At 43.6% G+C, this 21,267-nt stretch overlaps 2 protein-coding genes across 2 annotated transcripts; one reads left to right on the top strand and one right to left on the bottom strand.

The window, feature by feature from the left end:
* The first annotated feature begins 308 nt into the window (after nt 1–308).
* nol8 (nucleolar protein 8) lies at nt 309–11,564 on the top strand. The gene is made up of 16 exons (XM_080545961.1): nt 309–448; nt 752–814; nt 912–990; nt 2,073–2,223; nt 2,447–2,515; nt 2,676–4,466; nt 4,727–4,921; nt 5,060–5,164; nt 5,312–5,402; nt 6,206–6,344; nt 8,146–8,223; nt 8,718–9,079; nt 9,691–9,829; nt 10,167–10,228; nt 11,129–11,211; nt 11,357–11,564. Exons 1-16 carry the CDS (start codon nt 328–330, stop codon nt 11,414–11,416), a joined length of 3,588 nt encoding a protein of 1,195 aa, XP_080402087.1. The 5' UTR covers nt 309–327; the 3' UTR covers nt 11,417–11,564.
* Nucleotides 11,565–19,630: 8,066 nt separating this feature from the next.
* LOC308170697 (uncharacterized protein) lies at nt 19,631–21,157 on the bottom strand. The gene has a single exon (XM_080545525.1). It carries the CDS (start codon nt 20,710–20,712, stop codon nt 19,981–19,983), a length of 732 nt encoding a protein of 243 aa, XP_080401651.1. The 5' UTR covers nt 20,713–21,157; the 3' UTR covers nt 19,631–19,980.
* Between the last annotated feature and the right edge of the window lie 110 nt (nt 21,158–21,267).

The following is a 21,267-nucleotide window of genomic DNA, read 5'->3' as shown; positions in this document are numbered from 1 at the left end:
TGTTCAACTCTAAATACCTAAATATAAAACATTAATAAAAAATAAAAATAAATCATAACTGTCCACTCCTCTTCGGTTGACACGAATCCCCGGCGGAACAAATGTGCGGAACCGAACACATCTGTTCCGAAACTTGGTCGGAAGGTTCATACGCGACGCACGCTGGGATACATGTGAGATAAACATTCCCATGCCTGCATGAGCATTTCTGCTGTCATCTGATTCAAGCAAGGTAGCTAGCATAGCTAACTGTTAGCTAAACTTACTTCTTTTTGACATATCTGTCATGCTTACGGACGTGAAGAGCACATAACTTGAGTAGCGGCGATGAAGCGTTTATACGTCGGTGGCTTAAGCCACACCATCTCGCAGAAGGATCTGAAAGACAGATTCGGTAAATTCGGTGATGTCCAGGACGTGGAACTCATGACAAGGAAAGATGATGAAGGTAAGAAGAACAGATCAGTAACTTGCACTGACCAAAGTGTTGTACATGGATTAAAATCACAGTAAAGGCAATAAAATCAATATATAGAATCACTGTGTGTGTGTGTGTGTGTGTGTGTGTGTGTGTGTGTGTGTGTGTGTGTGTGTGTGTGTGTGTGTGTGCGTGCGTGCGTGCGTGTGTGTGTATGATCAGGTGCAAAACCTCCACGTTCATTATTATATATAATTGTCATTATAGTGATGGGGATATTGGATCAACCCTAGCTAGATCATCAGTTTGTCTTTTGATTGCTATCCCCCCCAGGAGTTCCCTACAAGACGTTTGGATACATCAACATTGAGATTTCTGATACTGATTTCAGGAGATGTGAGTATTTAACAGTTCTCACATAGACAACCTCTTGATAGGCTGATATGAATTATGACATCATTTATGTTAATAACACAATTTCTTACACTGACAGGCGTACAGGTGTTGAATAAGTCCAAATGGAAAGGTGGAACAATACAGATTGAGATGGCTAAAGAAAGCTTTCTAGAAAGGTAATTTTGTCCTCCTTTATGATTACTGTGTTATTACATGGTAGTAGGGGTGTAACGGTACGTGGTCCTTCGGTTCGGTTCGCGTGTGTACCGAATGAGTGCAGCGTTCTTTTACCCACTGCACTTTTTTTGTGTGTTGGAGTACTCTCAGCCAGTACGCATGCGCACACATGCCACAGAGAGATTGTTAGTAATTTAGCAGTCGTTATGGCAAATGCAGATAAACTAGAGGCTGAAGTTCCTCCAGCTTCCCTTAAATCTCCTGTTTGGGAAAATGATAATTTCTCAGTTACCTACAATGACGATGGACAAAGACAGGTGGATCGGATCAAAGCTATATGCCGGCATTGTTCAACTGCAGTTGGCTGTGCAGTTGGCTGTGCGTCGAACTTGCTCACACATATTTGCACTTCTGGTTGGATGCAAAACTGCATTTTGTTGTATTGTACTTGTACTCTGCAAGGACAATAACGTTGAATCTAATCTAATCACCCCAATGTGAACGTCACAGGTACAAGAAAAAACTGAGTGAAGTGCAAACCCAGCAGCCTAAACAGCCTCTCGCTAACAATTCAGACCAGAGCAATAACAAACGGACCAGACTACGACTACCTTGTCCAGAACGTTGTTTTAAACACACGTTGAAAGTAATCAAGCTTCATTACATAGTTCCCATGTCAGCATTTCAGCCACCAAATCATACCAGCCAGTTGTCCACGACTTATCCAAGGCATCTGCTATCACTCTCACAACCTATGGATAGCATATATATATATGTTTTGTGACATTTAAACCCTGCTGTACCAAAAACTGAACCGAAAACCGAACCGTGACTTGCGGTCACGTATGTACGTACCGAACCAACATTTTTGTGTACCCTTACACCCCTACATGGTAGCATGATGGTCATGTTGGTGTATTTGGTGCATGAGAATGGATGTTTGTATACGAGCTGAGGAAGTGTTTTTTTATTCATGCATGCATCTTTGCCATGCATTTATTTAGAATGTGGTGTGTGCACGTGTCTGTGTTTGTGTGCGAGACGATCCAACTTTAGTCACATGGTCAAATCTATTTGATAGACTGGCCCAGGAGCGCCACGAGGCAGCAGAGAAGACAGAGGTTCCAGCCGCCGTCCACAGAGACGGCATAGTGGAGTCCCTCAGGACTGCCGGGGTGGAGAACTTCCACATGAAAGCAGCTGTTCCTGGGACAGAGGTCCCCGGACACAAGGTTTGTAAACGGCTGCATGTACATTTACTGTATTGTGGTTGTTTGTTCTGCGCTACAACAATTTATTTACTTTCGTAAATATGTGTCATACTGTTTTCTGGAATCCTGTTGTAGGTAGGTCAAATGTGTTTTTAGATTTTTTTTATGTGAATCTTGCCAAATGAATTCACTAGAATGTCACCTCTCTACTTTGTGTGTTTATTTCTATGTTTTTTTTCTCTAGGATTGGGTTGTGAGTAAATTTGGACGTGTCCTCCCGGTCGTTAATCTCAAGTGTCAAGGAAGAAACAAGATATCCTTTAATCAATGTCTGAAACTGTTTATCTCTTGGTAATCTGACAATCATCTGGTGATATTTTTAATACTATGTATGCTTGTAAAAATTGGATTTAATTATCACTCGAATATGTTGTTAGAATATAGTTAGATTTTTTTCTTGACTCCATCACCACTTCCTCAAGTATGACCCCTCCAAGCATAGCCACAACATCAAGAAGTTGGAGAATGCATCTGAGGTTCCCAGCCTCACGCCAGTATCCAACCTGACATGGGAGCTCTCTGCTGGGGACGATGAGATCAGCAGGAAGAGGAGGGGAGAGTTCCCGCCACAGAAACCACGGCCCACTAAGATCAGGAAAGAGTCATCCACCAAACCTACAGCAAACGGCCAACCTGATGTCGAGGCCCATAGAGGACCAGAGAAGTCCAACGGGTCATTGGATAAGAAATCCACAGTGGTCCAGAAGTCGAATGGCGAAAGTAAACTCTCAGCAAAACCTCAACAGAAACCGGCATCTCAGAAGAAGCCCCAGGTGCCTGTGTGTGTTTTAGCTGGCGAGGAAGACTCGGATGAGGACGAGATCAGGATGCTGGTGGCACAGCAACGTCCACAGGCCGTTCCAGCAGAGAACGACCAAGGCGATGACGATGACAACCTAGAGGTGGTGGGCGGTGACTACATGCCCTCAGTTGGCTTCGCCGAGAAGGATGATAGAGAGTACGACTCTGCTGACACAGATGAGATCCTCACCTCCAAGAAAGCCACTGTAGCTGCAAAGCAGGAGAAACCAGTCCCTGATAGTAAACAAAGTTCCTCTCTAACTCAAGTCGAAGATAGTGGAATAGACTCTACAAAGGGAAAAAAGGCTAAAAAGAAAGTTCTATCGAAAACGAAACCCCGTCCCTCAGAATCTGTTAGTGATGATGAGGAAGAGAGTGGTGATTCTGTTGACAAAGAATATAATAAGAAAGTTATCCCTAATAAGAAAGCTCTCCCTAATAAGAAAGCTCTCTCTAAAACAAAACCCCCTCAGTCAGAATCCGATAGAGATGAAGATGAATCAGAGGACAGTGTGGATTTGGAATATGAGGCGATGTTCACCAACTGTCAGACGTTAGAATTCTCATTGGCTGATCTAGAGCAGCTTGTTAATGATTCAAACGTCTCAGACGAGGACGAGGAGGAGGAAGATGATGAGCAGGGATCTTGTTCACAACCTGGACCAATTTTTGAGGCTCTGCCACTACCCCAGGCTAAAGCCTCTCAGCCACCAACTCCTAAAACAGGGACCACACCAGAGGAGATTCTAGCCGCCCTTTTAGAAGGGGACAGCAGTGAGGAGGAGGAAACAGCGAAGAAGAAGAAAAAGAAGAAGAAGAAAACAAACTCGTCAGTGACTCTTCCTGCTTTCCAGGGGACGAAGGACCTCACAGGAACGAGTCCTGAACAAGATGTGAAAAGGCAACACGAAGAGTGTAGTAAAACTAAGGAAAATAAGTCTAAGAAGCAGAAACTTGATACAACATTAGTGCCTAGCAACAGTGCCTCAGAGAGCAACGCTAAAAAGGCAAAAATTGTCCCTTCCACACAGAACTGTATAGACCCTCCGAAGCAGAAAAACTCAAAAGACACTTTAACTAAAGACTCAATTCCTAGCAGCGCGGAGGATGACGAGACGTCCGTCGTCAAACAGAAAGGACGTACAGTAAAGACGGGGCTGGCGAAGGCAGTGAAACCTGTCCCAGAACCGGATTCCACATCCAGCAGTGGCGACTCATCCAGCGAGGAGTCAGACAGCAGCGAGGAGGAAGAGGCTGCCCCTAAACAGACCCTGGAGAAAACCACGGTGGTCACGGAGGCTCAGAAGAAGGAGGACAACCAACGGCGACTGGCCGCGCAGGAGAAGTGGCAGAACGAGGCGGAGCAGCAGAAGAAACTCATCCAAGGGGCTCTGTCCAAAGTGGTGAGCGGTGCCGTGTTGTCGCTCTCGTTTGTGTTACGCTGCTGTTTGCCTGATGCATTTTAACTGCCATCATTGATCGATTAAGCAATATCACACGAGAGGGAGTGTGTTATACTGTATATCAGCACTCATGGAATGCCTCTTGTCCAATCAAATTCCTGGGTCGGAACTAACTATTGTATAATAATGTTTATTGAATTGAGTTGAATCCACATAGTTGTCTCTCACACCACACGTTGTTAATTATCGATCTCTTTTAGGACACAGCAGGGTCAAGTAAAGGCAAGCACATTGTCTTTGACTCCGATGACGAGAGTGACAAGTCGGAAGCACAGAGCTCCTCAGAAGCGGCCGTGACCCCACGGAAGGCCCTGTTCCAGGACAGCCAGACTGCTGAGGAAGAGTCCGATGAAGAGGGACCATCAGCCAGTGGGGAAGCAGCCCTCAAAGACAAGGTACCTTGGATCTGGACATTATTGTGGAGCCATTGGAAGAATGTATCAAGATTGTTTCATGCCTTGACTACAGTTGAGACAGCTGTTTGTTTTTATCTCTTTGTCTATGTTTTATTTTTCTATAAATTTACGACGCAGGCCGCCAGCAAACTGTTTGACAGTAGTGAGGATGATGATGAAGAAGCCAAGGATGAGGAGAGGTTCCAGATCAAGCCCCAGTTTGAAGGCAAATCAGGACAGAAGGTGAGCGTCAAAACCCTGTATTGAAAATGTAACGAGCAGTATTCAGTTCCAGCCATACCTACTTTCCTACACAAAAACAAACCGTTTTCACAACATCATCTCACTTCTACTTCTCACCAACGCAAAATGTTCTCTGTCCGTTTTCAGCTCGCTGCGCTACAGTCTAGATTTGGAACAGACGAACGGTTTCAAATGGATTCTAGATTCATGGATAGCGATGATGAACCAGAGGTCCCAGGTGAGGGTTAGTGTTTGACCTGAGCAGTGTTTGTTTCCCACAGGATTCTGTGAGACTGTGGCGGGTGCCAAAAAACGCCCTAGCTCCGGCATTTCCGCAAACCTGCTCGAACACTTTCTGCAACAGTGCGAGCAGCACTGAAAAATGAAAAATTTAATGAAAAATTAAAACAGCAAAAAAAAATACTTTCAGTTCGTTATGAGACTATGGCGGCCTGCCACGTTCTCATCTATGTATGGGAAACACTGCCTGAAAGGCCTGGCTTGTCCAGAAGCAACCCTTACAACCCAACACTGTAGACCCTTACACCCTACTCTCTACTTCCCCAACACTGTAGATCTAAAACAGTGTTTCTCAAACCTCTCCTCGGGGACCACCAGCCGTTCCACATATTTGATCTGTTCCACCACCAGCACACCTGATTCAACTATTCAAGTGCAAAGCAATTATGGTTTGTATTTGATTAGTTGAATCAGGTGTGCTGGTGGTGGAACAGATCAAATATGTGGAACGGCTGGTGGTCCCCGAGGAGTGGTTTGAGAACCACTGATCTAAAAGGATCGGATAAGTATAAGCAAAATGGTGAAAATTTTGAGGGAAGGATGGAGTAAAAGTACTACTGTCTTGTTTGTATTGTACCAACCAACTCCTGTCTAGGGAGTGTCTAGGGACTAAGGGCCTATGGGTTGCTTCAGGATAAGGCCATTGTTTCCAGACACAGATGAAAACATTTTCCAAGACTGAAAAGCGTCTTCATAATATACTTGGTCATCTGAATAATAGTGATATCATTTCTCTTCTAGAGAACAAGCCTCCTCAAGTCGACACGGTGTGTGAGCTGGAGGACGAGAAGAAGAAGAACCTGGACATCTTATCTGGTCTGCTCAACATCAACGTCCAACCTGGGGACAGCCGCAAAGCACCTGCAAAGAAGACATTCAGGTGGGTCAGGAGGAGAAGAAGGGGAGGGGAGGGGGAGGAGGAGGAGGAGTAGGAGGAGGAGAAGAAGGGAAGGGAGGGAGAGGGGGAGGAGGAGGAGGAGAAAAAGGGGAGGGGAGGGAGAGGGGGAGGAGGAGGAGAAGAAGGGAAGGGGAGGGAGAGGGGGAGGAGGAGGAGAAGAAGGGGAGGGAGAGGGGGAGGAGGAGAAGAAGGGAGAGGGGGAGGAGGAGGAGGAGAAGAGATGGTGGAGGAGGTTAGCATAAGTAATGTACATGCATATGTAATGCCCGGTCGATTCATGTCACCGTGACTGGTCACGCTCTCTGCCCTACTTCCTCATCGCTCGTTCACTCCTCCTCCTGCATGTAAACACGTTGGACTGGTCTAAGCTGGATGGGCTGGAGGGAGTTTAAACCAGGTCTTTCTTTTTAAATCCTGAGGTGGATTCAAGAAGTGCATATTTTGGGGGGGTAGGGTAGAGAATCTGACACATGCACAACCCCAGAGTTACACAATAGAAAGTAGCACTTTGCAACGTTGAAAGTGCATGGCTTTCACTTCCCTTGATTCTGACATAAGTCCTATTCCACAGGACTAGTATTATCTGGGGACCTAGTAATCTGTAATAATTATGGAGGTCCTCTGTGTTTTTAGTCCAGTGCGAAGCTGGACTAAAACCCTTCACTTTTTCCACATGTTGTTGTGTTATAGACTCCGTTTAAAATGTATTAAATAAATAAAAATGTATCATTCCACACACAATACCCCATAGTGACAAAGTGAACTTTTCAGCAAACTTTTCAGCAAATGTATTAAAATTGAAACACAGAAATACGTTGTGCATAAGTCTACACACCCTTTGCTATGACACTCTTAAAATTAGCAAAAAAGCAAAAATGTCATCGACAAAGTTGAGAATTTAGTTCATCTTAATGCAAGGATAATAGTTAATAGTTAATTTTGGAATCAATATCTTTGTTTTTATAGGGTCTCTGATTTGCATAGGAATCAATTACACACTGTGTGGATCAGGTTGTCATTATAAATTGAGCAAATGGAGAGGGTCAAAACTGCTGAGGAATGCAACCCAAGTTGAATGGTGGAGAGGAAAAAGCACAGTCGATGGGACCATCATCTCAGTCACTCTGCCAAAATGGTTTATAAGTGCTGTGTTGGTAGTGACATCCTAATCTACACAGTGTGTAATTGATTGAAGTCACTTTGTAGCATTTAGTGCTCAGTTTGCTTTCAATCACTTAACGATTAATTGTAACAGACATTTAATTTTTTGCACCCCACTGTATATCTTGTCACATAGATATCTTGTTGCATATCTATGTTACACAGAGCCTTGACATCATATCCGGGGGATAATGTCAGTCAATTTGAGTAAAACACAGACTTTGTTTATCCAGCGCCGCACAAAACACAGATGTGGGGGTGTAATGTCTAAATCACAAGAGGTCAGATAATACTGGTCCCATGCTAATAGGGTTTTAGAGTGCATGTCACGTAAAAGTGGCTGCGTCCTTTATTCGCTTTTAAACCTTGTGAATCATCACACATAAAGTAACAAGTAAACAGTCAAATGTCATGTCAGGGTATGAGATAACCCTGGGCTGCTGATATGGTTGAAATATACCAGGTCTCTTATCTCAATGAGGCTAACCTGGGTAAATAGAGGTTGAGTGGAAAAACACACCACCCTGTCTGCTGATGTTACTATGTGTGTGTGTATGTTTTCTTACTCGATTCATTTTTTCATTCATTTCAAGTCATTAAACATTTATGTTTCTTGTTGCAGAGAAGCCTTGCATTACGACCCCACCCGAGAGGAGCATGCCGCCTTTGAAACCAAGACTGAGGAACCCAAGAAAGAAAGGTACCCAGAAGCCTCTCCTTCCTGTCCCGGTGCAGTCAGAACTCTGATAGGATGATGCCACACTTGATTGTCCTTTTCTTTTCTTTTTTTAACTTCTTTATTTATTTTTATTCCATTTTTATGGAAATTTATTTTGTGATACCGAGGGCAGCAATCGATTGGCACGGGAAGGCTGATGGAGGCAGAAATCGGATGACATACACCTGTGTATTTGATACCATTCCTCATTCTATTCCAGGCATTACAATGAGCCCATCCTCTGATTTCTACCTCCACCAGCCTCCCCTGAGTATTACTCTACCATTCAGCATTCTGACCTCATATAATTACTATAAAGGTCCTTCCATTAAATGTCATAATTATTACAATACAAGGTCATCGCTGTCAATGGAAGACAGGAGACGATGAGAAGAGAGGAAGCGTTTTTAGACGACTATAGATGCAGTCGTCGTGTTAACTACCACTGTCTTGTTCCCTCACTGTCATGGTTACAGCAAGCTGGCGAGGCGTAAGAAGCGCGAGGAGGCAGAAAAGCTCCCAGAGGTTTCCAAGGAGATCTACTACGATGTGACCGGGGATCTGAAGGCCGTCTTCGGAACCCCAAAAGAAACCGTGGTTGAAATGAAGAAGATGGACGAAGAAGAAAACAAGATGGAGTGGGATAAAGAGGAGGCAGGGGAGAAGGAGGAAGCGGAGGAAGAGAAGGAGGGGAAGGAAGAGCCGAGTCAAGATACAGACGAGGCCTCTGCTTTACTGTCCTCTTTCCACTCGACAAACGCTGACGCAGAGAAAGAGGAATTGACGGGCTTCAAGTTCTCATTCTTCGGAGATGAAGCAGATGCCACGACTCAGGAAGGTAGTGTAGTGTAGTGTACTTGTCTTTCACTTATTAAAACTATCAACTACTTATCCAATTTGAAGATCTATAGAAACAGGTTTTCTTCAACATTAACAAACAAGAAAACGCACACCATAGTTTGGTGAGGCGCAGGCTCGTGGGTGCCACTTAAAAGAAAGAAAGAAAGAAAGAGCTTTATTGAACCAACGTTTCGGCAGCAAGCTGCCGCCTTCAGGTTTTCAACATTACAACATTTTCATAATGAGAACCAAACAACATGGCCGACCCGACAAAATGGCCGTCTCCATGTCAGTACTCTTCCCTCTAAAGTTTCTGTTAAAACACATTTTACATTTGACTGAATCTCAATAGTTAAAGCATAAGTCCAATAGATTGTTCTAGTTCAATGTAGTCTTTATTACCCCACCGGGAAGTTTGGTTTACAATTCTGTACAACATCCATACACTAAACATTGTAATAACAACCCTCGTAATGAATGAATAAATGAATAACAAGGGGACTATAAATGATGCAAGCAATACTATCTGGTAGAACTAACATGCTATTTACTCATTTCAAAACTGATCGACTAAATAGAAAATGTATAACAACCCTTGTGTCTCCTCAGAGGAGTACAAGATCGAGACCCTGAAGGGAGCCAAGCTGTCATGGCAGGTGGACCCTCGTTTCCAAGACAGCAGCTCAGAGGATGAGGAGGAAGCCGTGGAACAGCCCAACGACAAACCCAGCACCGCTGAACCCACAGTGTAAGCCAGTCACATTTAACTCAACGCAATCGATCCTCAGGGAAGGGGGATTGGAATTCCACAGGATTTTTCTAACTTAAACGTTACAAAAATGTTGTTACTATTACTTATGCAATCTCTTACACACACATACAATCCCTTACAGCCAGGGGAATTTAAAGAGTATAGTTTGGAATGCAAGCCATATAGACATGTATTTAGGACAGTTTTAAACACAAGTCTAAAAACCACTAGACCTAAAATGCCGTTGGAACTCCATGGCCATTTCTGTGCTTTTTGTCAAATCTATCACAAAGGTCATGTTTTCTTTTGATTTCTCTTCCCGTTCTCTCTACAGGGAACCCGTGGCTTCAAATAAAGTGTTTTTCTTCTTCTATCCGGACGACAAGCGTCTGAAAGGTAGGAGTGGCGAAGACTCCTGGAAGACTTCCTCTTTGAGTTTGGTGTCTGTTTACTGTACATCCTTGTGACATACTGGGTGAATCTCAAGACTTTCTTACATTCCTCGTGTCCCTTTTCTCAATCCGTAGAAGCACATTCCTCGTGTCCTCTTCTCTGTCCTCCACTTGCTTCGTCCATTGGAGGAGAATATGTTAAGGGAGGGGAACCTAGATCTTCTCCTTCAATGCCTTTTCACTAACACAAGTGGAGGACTGAGGATAGGATGCAAGGATACGTATTCCAATACATAACAATAACATATAATTAAGCAATAGCACACGAGAGGGAGTGCGTTATACTGAATATCAGCACGGCTGTGATTCGGTCGTAGGTACGAGGCCGCAGGCCGAGTACCGAAGACGATCACAACCGTGCTGATATTCAGTATAACAGCACGACCTCGAGTGTGATATTGCTTTTATACAACAGTTCTACAGCGCGATTTATTAGTTAACAGTAACAAGCGAAAACAGATTATGCTTTGTTTGTTTATTTAATCATAAAAATAAACTAAAAATAGTTCCGCAACTGCACTTCAAATGGACTGTTGCCTAGTAACCGGAACACAAACATGTAGTCTAATTAACAGTCATTTAGTAGAACATCTGTGCGGCGGAGTGATGCATATAGTTAAAAGTCCCAGTGCTGTTATACTGTACATCAGCACTCATGGAATGCCTCTCGTCCAATCAAATTACTTGGTCGGAACTAACTGTTGTATAATATTATATAATTATATAATAGAACAATTGAGAAAAGGCTCAAGAGAATGTTCCAGAGGAGGGTCTAGTAAGGTAAGAGGATGTGAGGAATTGGAGAAAAGGTTTTGAGAAACATCCTCTCCTTTCCTCCTATCAGAGGGCCCCAAATCATTCTACAGATCTACTAAGCTGGAGGACCAGAGAGGCCAGTGGGAGGAGAACAGAACAGGCCTTATAGAGGTAATAACCACTCCTATCCTCACCCTAACCCTGTCATTGGCAATACCGCTGTTGTGTGGCAATAAAAGGATCTCCTATGTATGTCATATTCATGCGGTGAGCGTCATATTTATTTATCAATATGGATTCTTTTTTGTTTTCACAGGAGTACAGAAAAAAGCACAAGGATGCCAAAAGAAAGCTGAAAGTCTCGCAGAGGAACTGATACTGTCGACTGGTTCCTAGAATGTTAATCCTAACTCATAACCAGATGATTTCATGTTTCATGTAATGTTGTGAATGTAGGGACCTTATTTTACCTGCTCGAGTCCATTGTATGATTTGGTGCTGTATTTCAATTGCAAGCATATTTCTATTACAGTTTTGTATTGTGTGAGAATCCTGATCCCTACTAACGCACCAATAAAGTGTCTTCCATGTCCCACCACCAGGGGGAGGACCTATGGCAGTATTGGTACAGAACCTCACATGGTCTTGTTTACTTCGTGTGGTGGGCGGGGCCCCTGGTCCCAACTGCTGCCATTTGCATTGAGTTCTCTTTGTAAATGAACACCATTGTTTTGAATGTAAAAGATAGATTTTGGCATTTTGTTATTTAATAATGCAATCATGCAATGCTGCCCTGGGAAAAGATGTTTGGTTATTCAGACCATTTATGAAATGGTCTAGATCTGAACAAGGAGACTACAGTGTTTTTATGGTTTGTGACAAAAATATGTGAAATTGTCTTCAAACTCGTGACCTTTTGAACGCTGTTTGTCCTCGTCCTAGGGTACACTAGTACGTCGAGCTCAGGGGAGGCCGGTGGAGGTAGAAATCAGAGGCCAGGACCACTCCATGCATTACAATGATATCCACTTGATATCTCCCTCCACCAGCCTGCTGTCCTGTAGGACCGTGTGTCTGTACTGTATGATCCAGGTCTTTGTAGGCCAGTGTTAGATATGAATCTGATAGAAAGCTGCCACAGATTTGCACGTGCGGTTGATACCATTCTTCATTCTGTTCCACGCCTTTTCAACGATGAACCAATGTCTACCTTCACCAGCCTCCCCAGGTAGCTGTGACCCCTGTGGCTGTTTGAATGTCTATCACACCTGTACCTGTACTGTTTGCTGACGCCTGAGCCAGGCTCTTATCAATCTACTGTGGTTCTTTCCACCACATAACCTCCATGGCCATATACCTGTAAAGATAACTGACTGTCTGAAGCTCTTTGGCAGTTAGCTGCAGGTAATGGACATGCTCTTTGGCAGTTAGCTGCAGGTAATGGACTGACATAATTCAGAAATGTCTGATAAATGCCAGCTGGAGAACTGAGTGAAATACTGTTTCCTCTGGCTAGATGTTATATTATGATACATAATGTAAAACATGTTGTAACAGTGGGGGATATGGTTGGAATAGTGGGTATGGATAGTTTGATACCAAGGTAATGTGCAGACAGTAATTAGTTTCCTAGTGAAACACAAACATTCAGTGCTTTCATTGAACTGGGAACTTTCCTCTGTAGGCTTTTCCACTCTTTGTACAGCGTCTCTTTTGAGAAAGATAAATAATGAAACGTGGTGATCAAAGTTACTATGGAGCCCAGCTAAGCTTTGTGATAGTTGAGAGGCAACAGTGTGGGGGGCACTGTTCCTGGCTCTAGCAGGGTGGCCAGATACCTCCTGCATTATCCCCCTATATTAACAGGTCCTAAATTAGGCTTGGTACAAAGAATGAAAAACTTGTGTCACTGAGGAGCGACTCATAGCTACATATTGCGAGGCAGATGTAGAAGCCAGAGCTATTATGATCATCCATAATGGGGGGGGGGGGGCTAGGGGTGGCTGGTGGAGGTAGAGATCGGAGGACGTGCTTTTTGTAATGTATGGAACGGACCGGAAGGAATGGTATTAAACATAAAATACATTCTTGTTGAAGGACTGTGTCGAAAATACACAACACCATACACTTAAACAACACAGTACAGTACTGGTACTCCTCTTGTACAACATCCTAACTCTTATCACATAGCAGTACCAGGGAAGGCCTCCATCCACTGTCATCCAAACTTTACTATCCCATCCCAGATCTCCCCTCAACCTGGCAACCCCAGGCCCCTGGCCTTTCCCTTTCATGGCCCTAGCTCTCTGCACAAACAGGAAGCTGCGGTTTCCTATTTCTCCCATCCCCTCTGTGACATCACCTCCCATCCCCTCTGTGACATCACCGCCGGTCGGCCAGTCAGGGGGCTGCGAGGGGAGCAGGAGGCGGAGACAGAAGCTCATACTCATGACATAACACTCCACAAAGAACTCCACTGCCATTTTGCATGATCTGCTTCTGAAAAAGAAAGAGAGAGAAGCAATAGGCACATGCAGGCGCTGTTGTGGTGACAGCTGTGCTACATGCCTGTCAGAGAGCTGTGTGTGTGCTGTCAAGTGTTGTACAGCTGCCATTCATTTCATGTAAAGGACCAGTGTATGTTTGTTTTTACAGGATGTTCCTGGCTGTGTCATTCATTATGACAAAAGTTATTTCCCTAACATTTACATTTAGATTTTTGGCACTTAGCAGATGCTTTTATCCAAAGCGGCTTTGACAAATACTTTTGTCTAAATAAGTGAATCATCTACACATCAGTCATCATAAGAAATCATAAGTAAAGTATTTTTTTACATGTATTTCTAGTAGAGAATGTGTACAGGGGGGTAAGTGGGATGAGGAGATCTTTAGGAGGGAGACATTTACATTATGATGGTGTCTGTGGGACACAAGGAGTTACTGTTTATTTTTCACTTTTGGTGACAGAAAGTACTTGCTAACAAGTTGTTGGGGTGATGTTCACTTTTAATGCTCAAGATCATAGTTGTTTTTGTAGACAGTTTGAATGTCAGGGGGTGGAGTGTTGAACACCATCCAAACTCCAACTGTCATCTGTGTGTTCGGAAAGTATTAGATAAGAGGCTTACAATTTCCATCGTTTCCTTTTCATTTCAAATCTGTTTTTTCTGACAAGCTTTAGTTTGTTACGTAAAAAACTATTGGGTTTTGTTTCCTTTAACCTTTAAACATAACTGTTTCTTTTACATTCTCCCTGCTTTCCCTGCCACACCTACAATGGGAGAAAGTGAGGACATACATGTTATAAACTGCCAGTTAATCAAACAAGCCAGTGGAATGCATAGTGGAGAGGGGGGCAGGGGGGAGTGGAGAGGGGCAGGGGGGAGAGGGGAGGGGCAGGGAGGACAAAATGGAAATCTGCACTCGCATGAAAGATTCTCCAGGAACTTGAGAATTCTGTCTTCTGTTGGCCAGTGATCTGCCTGCCTGGCTGCATCTCAACAGTCTAACATGGCTTCCTCTCCTTGTCTCCTTCCCTCCCTCTCCTCAGACCTCGGCGTAGCTAGAAACATTCACTTTAAGTCTGTTTTTATACGTTAGACAAGGTTTCTCTATAAACCCTTTGGGGGTGTCCTTGTGTAGAAAGAAGGGGGAAAGGATGTTACTTTAGACTATTGAGATGGAGCCTCTCTCTCTCTCTCTCTCTCTCTCTCTCTCTAGTTACCTGTTACCAATGACAGCGCACATATAAAACATGTGACAGCAGAGCAGAGGGCTGGCCTGATGCTACCAGAATAACAACTCCCCTCCCCCTTCCTCCCCCCCTCCTCCCCCTGACACACAGACACAGAAAGGCCTCCGCACGGCGTGTGCACACATGAGCATTGTAGGTCAGAGTCAGGGAGGAACTGTAAAAAAAAAAAGCCTGTGTTTAGTGAGCAACTGCACATAGTGGTGTATGCATGGTATGACTTGTGAACACTATAGAATAGTAATAAAATTATGTGCCAATGTAACACATGGAATGGAGTGAGGAATGTGTTTGATACCATTCCTCGTTCCATTGCGACGAGGCCCGTCCTCCAATTTCTACCTCCACCAGCCTCCCCTGCATCCACCCCGTTATGAACCTGTACCCCGATTATAGTTCCTAAGCAACTCTGCAACTCTTAATAAAAAATAAAAAAAACACCTCCTGCCAATCTCTGTATTTTTCCACACACACACACACACTAACTTGCAGGCTTTCCCAGTTAACACACACCCTCCCTCCCCTTCCCAAACACTCTACTCTCAAACCCTGCCCCTGCCCTCTCCCCACTGGTTGCTGCAGTACTATGTGCCCTGTAGCCCGGAGGCAGATTAAATGGAGAGTCAAATATCAGAGGGAGGTATCAGTTTATTGGAGTTACTGTATGTAAATATGAGGGCGTTCAACGACAACAACTGGGCCCGTTTCTTCTGTCTCAGTTAATGATTAGGTGTGTGGAGGAGCTGTCTGACTGACTAATAAAGGGTGTGTGTGTGTGTGTGTGTGTGGGTGTGTGTGTGTGTGTGGGTGTGTGCATACTTCTGTGTGTGTGTGTGTGTGTGGGTGTGCGTGCGTGTGTGTGTGTGGGGGGGTGCGTATGGGTGTGCGTGCATGCGCGTGCGTGAGGGTGTGCGTGTGGCCATGGGAGGCAGATTACTGTGGGAGAGAGCGAACGGGGCAACTTCTTTGGGATTATGGAGCTCTCTCTCTCTACGCCGTGGCCATTGTCTATAATCCTGCTTGGAGCTAATGTGGGAGTGTACAGGCCCAGATTCTCAAAGGGTCACCGCAACTAATCTTGTTGTCTTATACATTTCTGGGTAGACCTTAAACGACAGAAATAGTAGAAATATATGCACATCCAATTCGGCAGACCAACAGACGAACATATAAAATAAAATAAAAGTCTGCAATTCAGACGCACAAACGGACAACGTTTCCATTAGTATAGGATCTCCCTGAAACTGCAGTGCAGCTAAACATGCCCGGACATATACCTACTGTACATTTCCAGTTCCCTGAAGTAATTGTAGCTATTGCAGGCTATCGTCTGTGTAGATTAGTTCTCTCATAAATAGAACTGTCTTCCTGCTTTATTAGATCACCTGACCACTAGCTGTGTGTCATTGGGACCTATATAGGCTACAGGGACATTTCTGTTTAATATCATTATTAATTAACTTTTTTTTCCTCAATCATAACTCCTATTTATAGTATTGTGTTGTACTGTATGCACGCGCATTGAGATGCTTATTTGTATGCAATGTTATATAAATCTATATATTCGCATTTTGCGCCCTGATGAGTCCAGAACACATTAAATAACCTAGTGTCCCCGAGAGAGTTAAAAAAAAAAATGGTGTGACAGAAATGTGCAATTGCTACTCTTAAAATGTTTTTTTATAATATTGATCTGCTCTTATCTTTTGTCTGTTATTTATTATCTTTTGTTTTGTTTGCCAATTTTGTAATCCGTATCTGTACTGGTGTGCTTTCTTGGCCAGGTCCTCGAAGAAGAGATATCGATCTCAAGGGACCTCCTGGTTAAATAAAAGTAACAAAATAAGATAATAATATAGCCCTATATATAAAATTAGATTTATCCTGAAGTCTGAATGATTGATTGATTGATTGAATGCTATTGGGGCAATCGTTGACTTCATTGTTCAATAACATACTCTGTATACTCACTGTTCTTTAGAAAATAAGTGAGATATATGTCTGATATTCCAGTGACTTTATCAATATCATATTTCTGAACATAATATTACTTTGTTGTTTGAAACTTTATTAGTTGGAGGACTATCCCTGAAATTAGTCTGCTACTGAATTGGAAAGTCAGCAGTTTCTTGTGTGCCAAGAAACCTGTTTTGAATCCCCTTGGAATGTAGCCTACCAAATGAGACATGTGCTCTGCTCTGTAGGTCAGTCAAGTATGAACATCAGAAACATCTGCGTAAATTAATTTGTTAATTTGTGCATGTTTACATTTAGGTTTTTACAAACACATCTTGCCAGTAAAACTATCAAATAGTCTAAATTAAAATGATGTTGAGCTCTAACAATATTTAGCCAATTCAATTCACTTTGTGAAGTCTGACTCAAATGTGAAAGAATTAACATTTCCTTTTGGCACTTTGAATAGTCAAAGATTCAGGAAATAGACAAAGATAACCTCAACATGGTAAAAATTCACATTAAGCTTCCCTAAGTAATCAGTTTATAAAGATAGCCCTAACCCTAATCCTTTATACATGCTTTTATAAAGCTTTCATAGTGCATTCATGCTAATCTCTCTATTGACCAAGCACAAAGCCAACAATTACACTACTTCAACCATAACCTCTTTATCAATTCTTTATAAGCGTTATCTCAAGGTACAGTAATATGTTGCAACATGCTCTTTAATAATAATCCAATACAACCATATAAAGGCCATAGAAAAAAACCAAATTGCCCATCTTAACTTTGCCAGCGACCACCTGGACAAGCCTGAAGGTTTCTGGAAGTCTGTTCTCTGGACAGATGAGTCCAAACCTTTTCACAATCAAAACCACAATGTTTGGCAAAAACCCAACGTTGCCTACCACCAGAAGAACCTTATCCCAACAGTCAAGCATGGTGGTTCGAATGTCGAGATGTGACCCAAATCCAATCATGATGGTGTGTCGAGTTCTGACCCAAATCCAATCAAGATGCTGTGGCAGGACCTGAAGCTGACAGTTCATGCCTCCTTTTGTAAGGAGGAGTGGGCAAAAACCCCTCAAAACAGATGTCAGAAACTGACGCATTAGGAGATGTTATCACTGTTAATGGAGGTGCCACAAGCTATTGACTGAAGAGGTTCACTTTTTTTTTTTTTTTTACATATGAAAGAGTTTTTGTTAAATAAGCCACTTACCTTAAATAAACAATGAAAATATATTTTTAGTGTCATTTATTTGGAATCTTTATTACAAATTGGGGTTTAGATAAAGGGTTGATGTAGGGTTCACAAACTTTCAAGCAGCACTGTATCACAGGTAAACCAGGGAAGGCCTACATGTTGTGCAAGGCAGTCATGAAGCAAGCCACAGTGAACACACCTCTCTGTGTGTGTGTGTGTGTGTGTGTGTGTGTGTGTGTGTGTGTGTCTGTGTCTGTGTCTGTGTCTGTGTGTGTGTGTGTGTGTGTGTGTGTGTGTGTGTGTGTGTGTGTGTGTGCGCGCGTGCGCGCTGATAAGCCTGCTCAAGTAACACAACGTTGCTGTGGGCTTGAGTGGCACAGTGATTCTGACCACACTCTTTCAGCTGGCTGAATACCATCCCTGGTGTCTCTAACAAAATCATCCTGTGGATGAAGGAAGGTGGCGGAGACGAGAGACAGTCTGCACTGAGTCTCTGAATACTAAGGATCATTCTAAAACAATGTTTATAGTCTATCATTTATTATCCTTCAGACCAAAGACATTGATCTGAGCATTCAAAACAAAACAAAAATCCCCCCCAGACCAAAGGGCTGGTTTATAGCCCCTCTTCTCCTTCCCTCCCCTCCCCTCCCCTCCCCCTCCCTTCCTCCTCCCCTCCCCTCCCCTCTCCTCAACTCCCCTCCTCCTCCCCTCCCTCCCTCCCCTCCCCTCCTCCTCCCCTCCCCCCCTCCCTCCCCTCCCCTCCCCCTCCCTCACTCACTTAATACCCCAGACCAGTCCAGCACAATGAGCCTTTCAGCTGCATGTTTACTGAGACCCACTGGGAGCCAATACAGGCCTTCTAGGGAGTAGCCTCCTTCATTGGTAGGACTACTATTGTAAAGCACTGTGTGTGTCACTGCAATCGTCTCAAAATACACGAGAGAACGTTATATTTAATCAGTTATGTTATGCATCGCCAACTCCAATCTGTACAATTCGACGTGACAAAGAGGGACTACTTTACTGTAGGCTACTGTATAAATATCATGACAAAAAAAAGTATGTCAGTTGGCTTGGCTGTCTTCGGATCTCCGATCTTCCTGATTTATTTATGCTTTCCATCTATGAGGAATCATATTATGTATGATTACAAATAGGCACACAGTATATGTCGCTTTGAAAACACTGGAGTGTTAAAATAGCCCTATCCCTCTGGGGAATACAAACACGCTACACGCAGTCCAAACATAGGCTACTGATAGCTAATTATATGGGGCCATCATTGCATACTAAAAAGCTTATATTTTTGTTTATGGTATTTTTATTGATGTGTATAATTATGATTTATCTAAATGACATTCATTATGTTTATGATTTCTCTCATAGTAAGTAAACCGATTATTAATTGCTGTCATGTCATAACTGCCTTTTAATTATGGCATTCTCATTTTCTTTTCTTCACCAAAATCAAACCGTTACATGTAATTCTAACTGCGCCAAACCTAAAAATACCCCCAAGACATACTGACATACTAACCCTAAGAAACCTTGAACAAAAAAGTCATATTTCACTGGAAGTGGTTATTGTTTCATATCAAGATAATTAGCTAATAATAAACAGAGAATCCAGACATGATCGAATGACACAGAGATCGATCACAAGTTAAACAACCAGTTATTTATTTTTTCGACGCGTTACAATATGACACTGTAAAGCAATGGGTGTGGAATAATTCAACGAGCTCGAATGTGATTGGCTGACTGGTCTCACTCCTACCAACGAGCTCGAATGTGATTGGCTGACTGGTCTCACTCCTACCGATCCCTCTCTAATGCAACACAATACATTGTATTTTTCTTCTCTGAACAGAACAGTAACAATCAAATGTCATCACGTTTACCAATACCTGTTGACTTTGAGGTATGCGTTCGTTCTAAAAAAAAATGCATTGTATGCATGTAAACATGAACATTGATTTTAAGTGTTATGGCAGGTTGACAAGAATCAGAATCACCCTTATTAAACGTGTTCGGTCCCACTGAATGCATCACAAAATTGCACAAAGTCTTTATGCATGAAGTCTTCACTCTGCATCCTGTCGTCTTCGGAGGGAAAGTACTGCATGCTCTCCGTCTCCTCCGGGTAGAGCTCGTCCAAAGTGAAAAAGGGGAGTCGCGCCCCCAGTGGCCGGGGGAAGAACCGGGCCGTGGGCAGCAGAGACTGGACTGGACCTGGACTGTCCAGCAGGGCGCCCCTGGCGTTCTCCAGCGCGCCCAGATAGGAGTCCATGTCCGTGAAGTCCATTTCGCACTCAATTTCAGACCCACTGTCGGTGCCGACGGAGTCCGAGCGCATATGCATCATCTGGTACTTCTCGTGCATTAAAAACTGGTTGGTGTTCCTCGGCGCGCGCATGCCCGGTGCTACCCCTCTGCCTTTGATGTTGACGGGTCGCAGTGACATCATTGTCATACCCGATCTGGGTCGATTCTTTCGGTAGAACTCGGGATTGTGCCCACCTTTGTGCCCACCTTTGTGTCCTCCTTTGCCCCGATACCCTTGCCCCCCCCTCCTTCCACACTTGTACCATCTGTGTCTGCTGCCGCCGGGGTCCCCTCCTCTCCTCGGGGGGCCAGCCTTCTGGTTCTGGTGGTCCTGGACCCTGCAGCCGGCGGGTTTGCGAGTGTACACCTGCCATGGACATGGACACACCACCGTGCCCTTGCCACAGAGTTCCTCCTCGAAAAGCATCGGTGGAAAAAGCACTGGTCTCTCTCGGCTCTTCACATTATCTTCTCAGCTGCTGTCAGCAGCGAGGCAACAAAGAATGATAGCCTATCTCTGAGATATGGGGGTTTCGTATAATCGTGGATCACCACACGAACACCCCAGGAAGTCTACCTTTTTACAATCTTTTCCGTTTTTTTCTTGACCTCGGGCTTTAGGTTGTACATAGCCTGGGTGGTGTCCCTCTACTAGCAGTGTAGACTGCAAGAGCTAATCTATCACACCCCTTTTCTGCTGTATTTTTTTTTCAAAAAAAATGTTTTGCCCAGAAACTAATAAAGTTTAAATAAACGACTAATAAAATATCTTAAGAGAATGCTAGTGTATTTTTTTTTTTGCGTTAGGCCTATTTCTGTTTTGGTAGCTAATTATAACTATTTCTTTTGTTGTGTGTCTGGCCACTCGGATGCGACTGCTGACGCTTACTGACACTCGAACGGCGCTGCGTTCCGTTTATATACAGTTGGAACGTACCAACCCGTGGGGGTGTTCCAATGTGCAATATTTATTATTTCAAGC

Source organism: Nansenia antarctica (genome assembly GCF_963989245.1).
Source record: "Nansenia antarctica genome assembly, chromosome: 15".
In the NCBI taxonomy this organism is placed as follows: domain Eukaryota; kingdom Metazoa; phylum Chordata; class Actinopteri; order Argentiniformes; family Microstomatidae; genus Nansenia; species Nansenia antarctica.
This window is presented reverse-complemented; position numbering and strand designations above follow the sequence as displayed.

Coding starts and splice junctions, on each gene's coding strand:
- nol8 (XM_080545961.1), top strand. CDS start 328: ATGAAGCGTTTATACGTCGGTGGCTTAAGCCACACCATCTCGCAGAAG. Junction 991..2,072: donor AAAGAAAGCTTTCTAGAAAG/GTAATTTTGTCC, acceptor TCTATTTGATAG/ACTGGCCCAGGAGCGCCACG. Junction 4,467..4,726: donor AAGGGGCTCTGTCCAAAGTG/GTGAGCGGTGCC, acceptor GATCTCTTTTAG/GACACAGCAGGGTCAAGTAA.
- LOC308170697 (XM_080545525.1), bottom strand. CDS start 20,712: ATGCTTTTCGAGGAGGAACTCTGTGGCAAGGGCACGGTGGTGTGTCCA.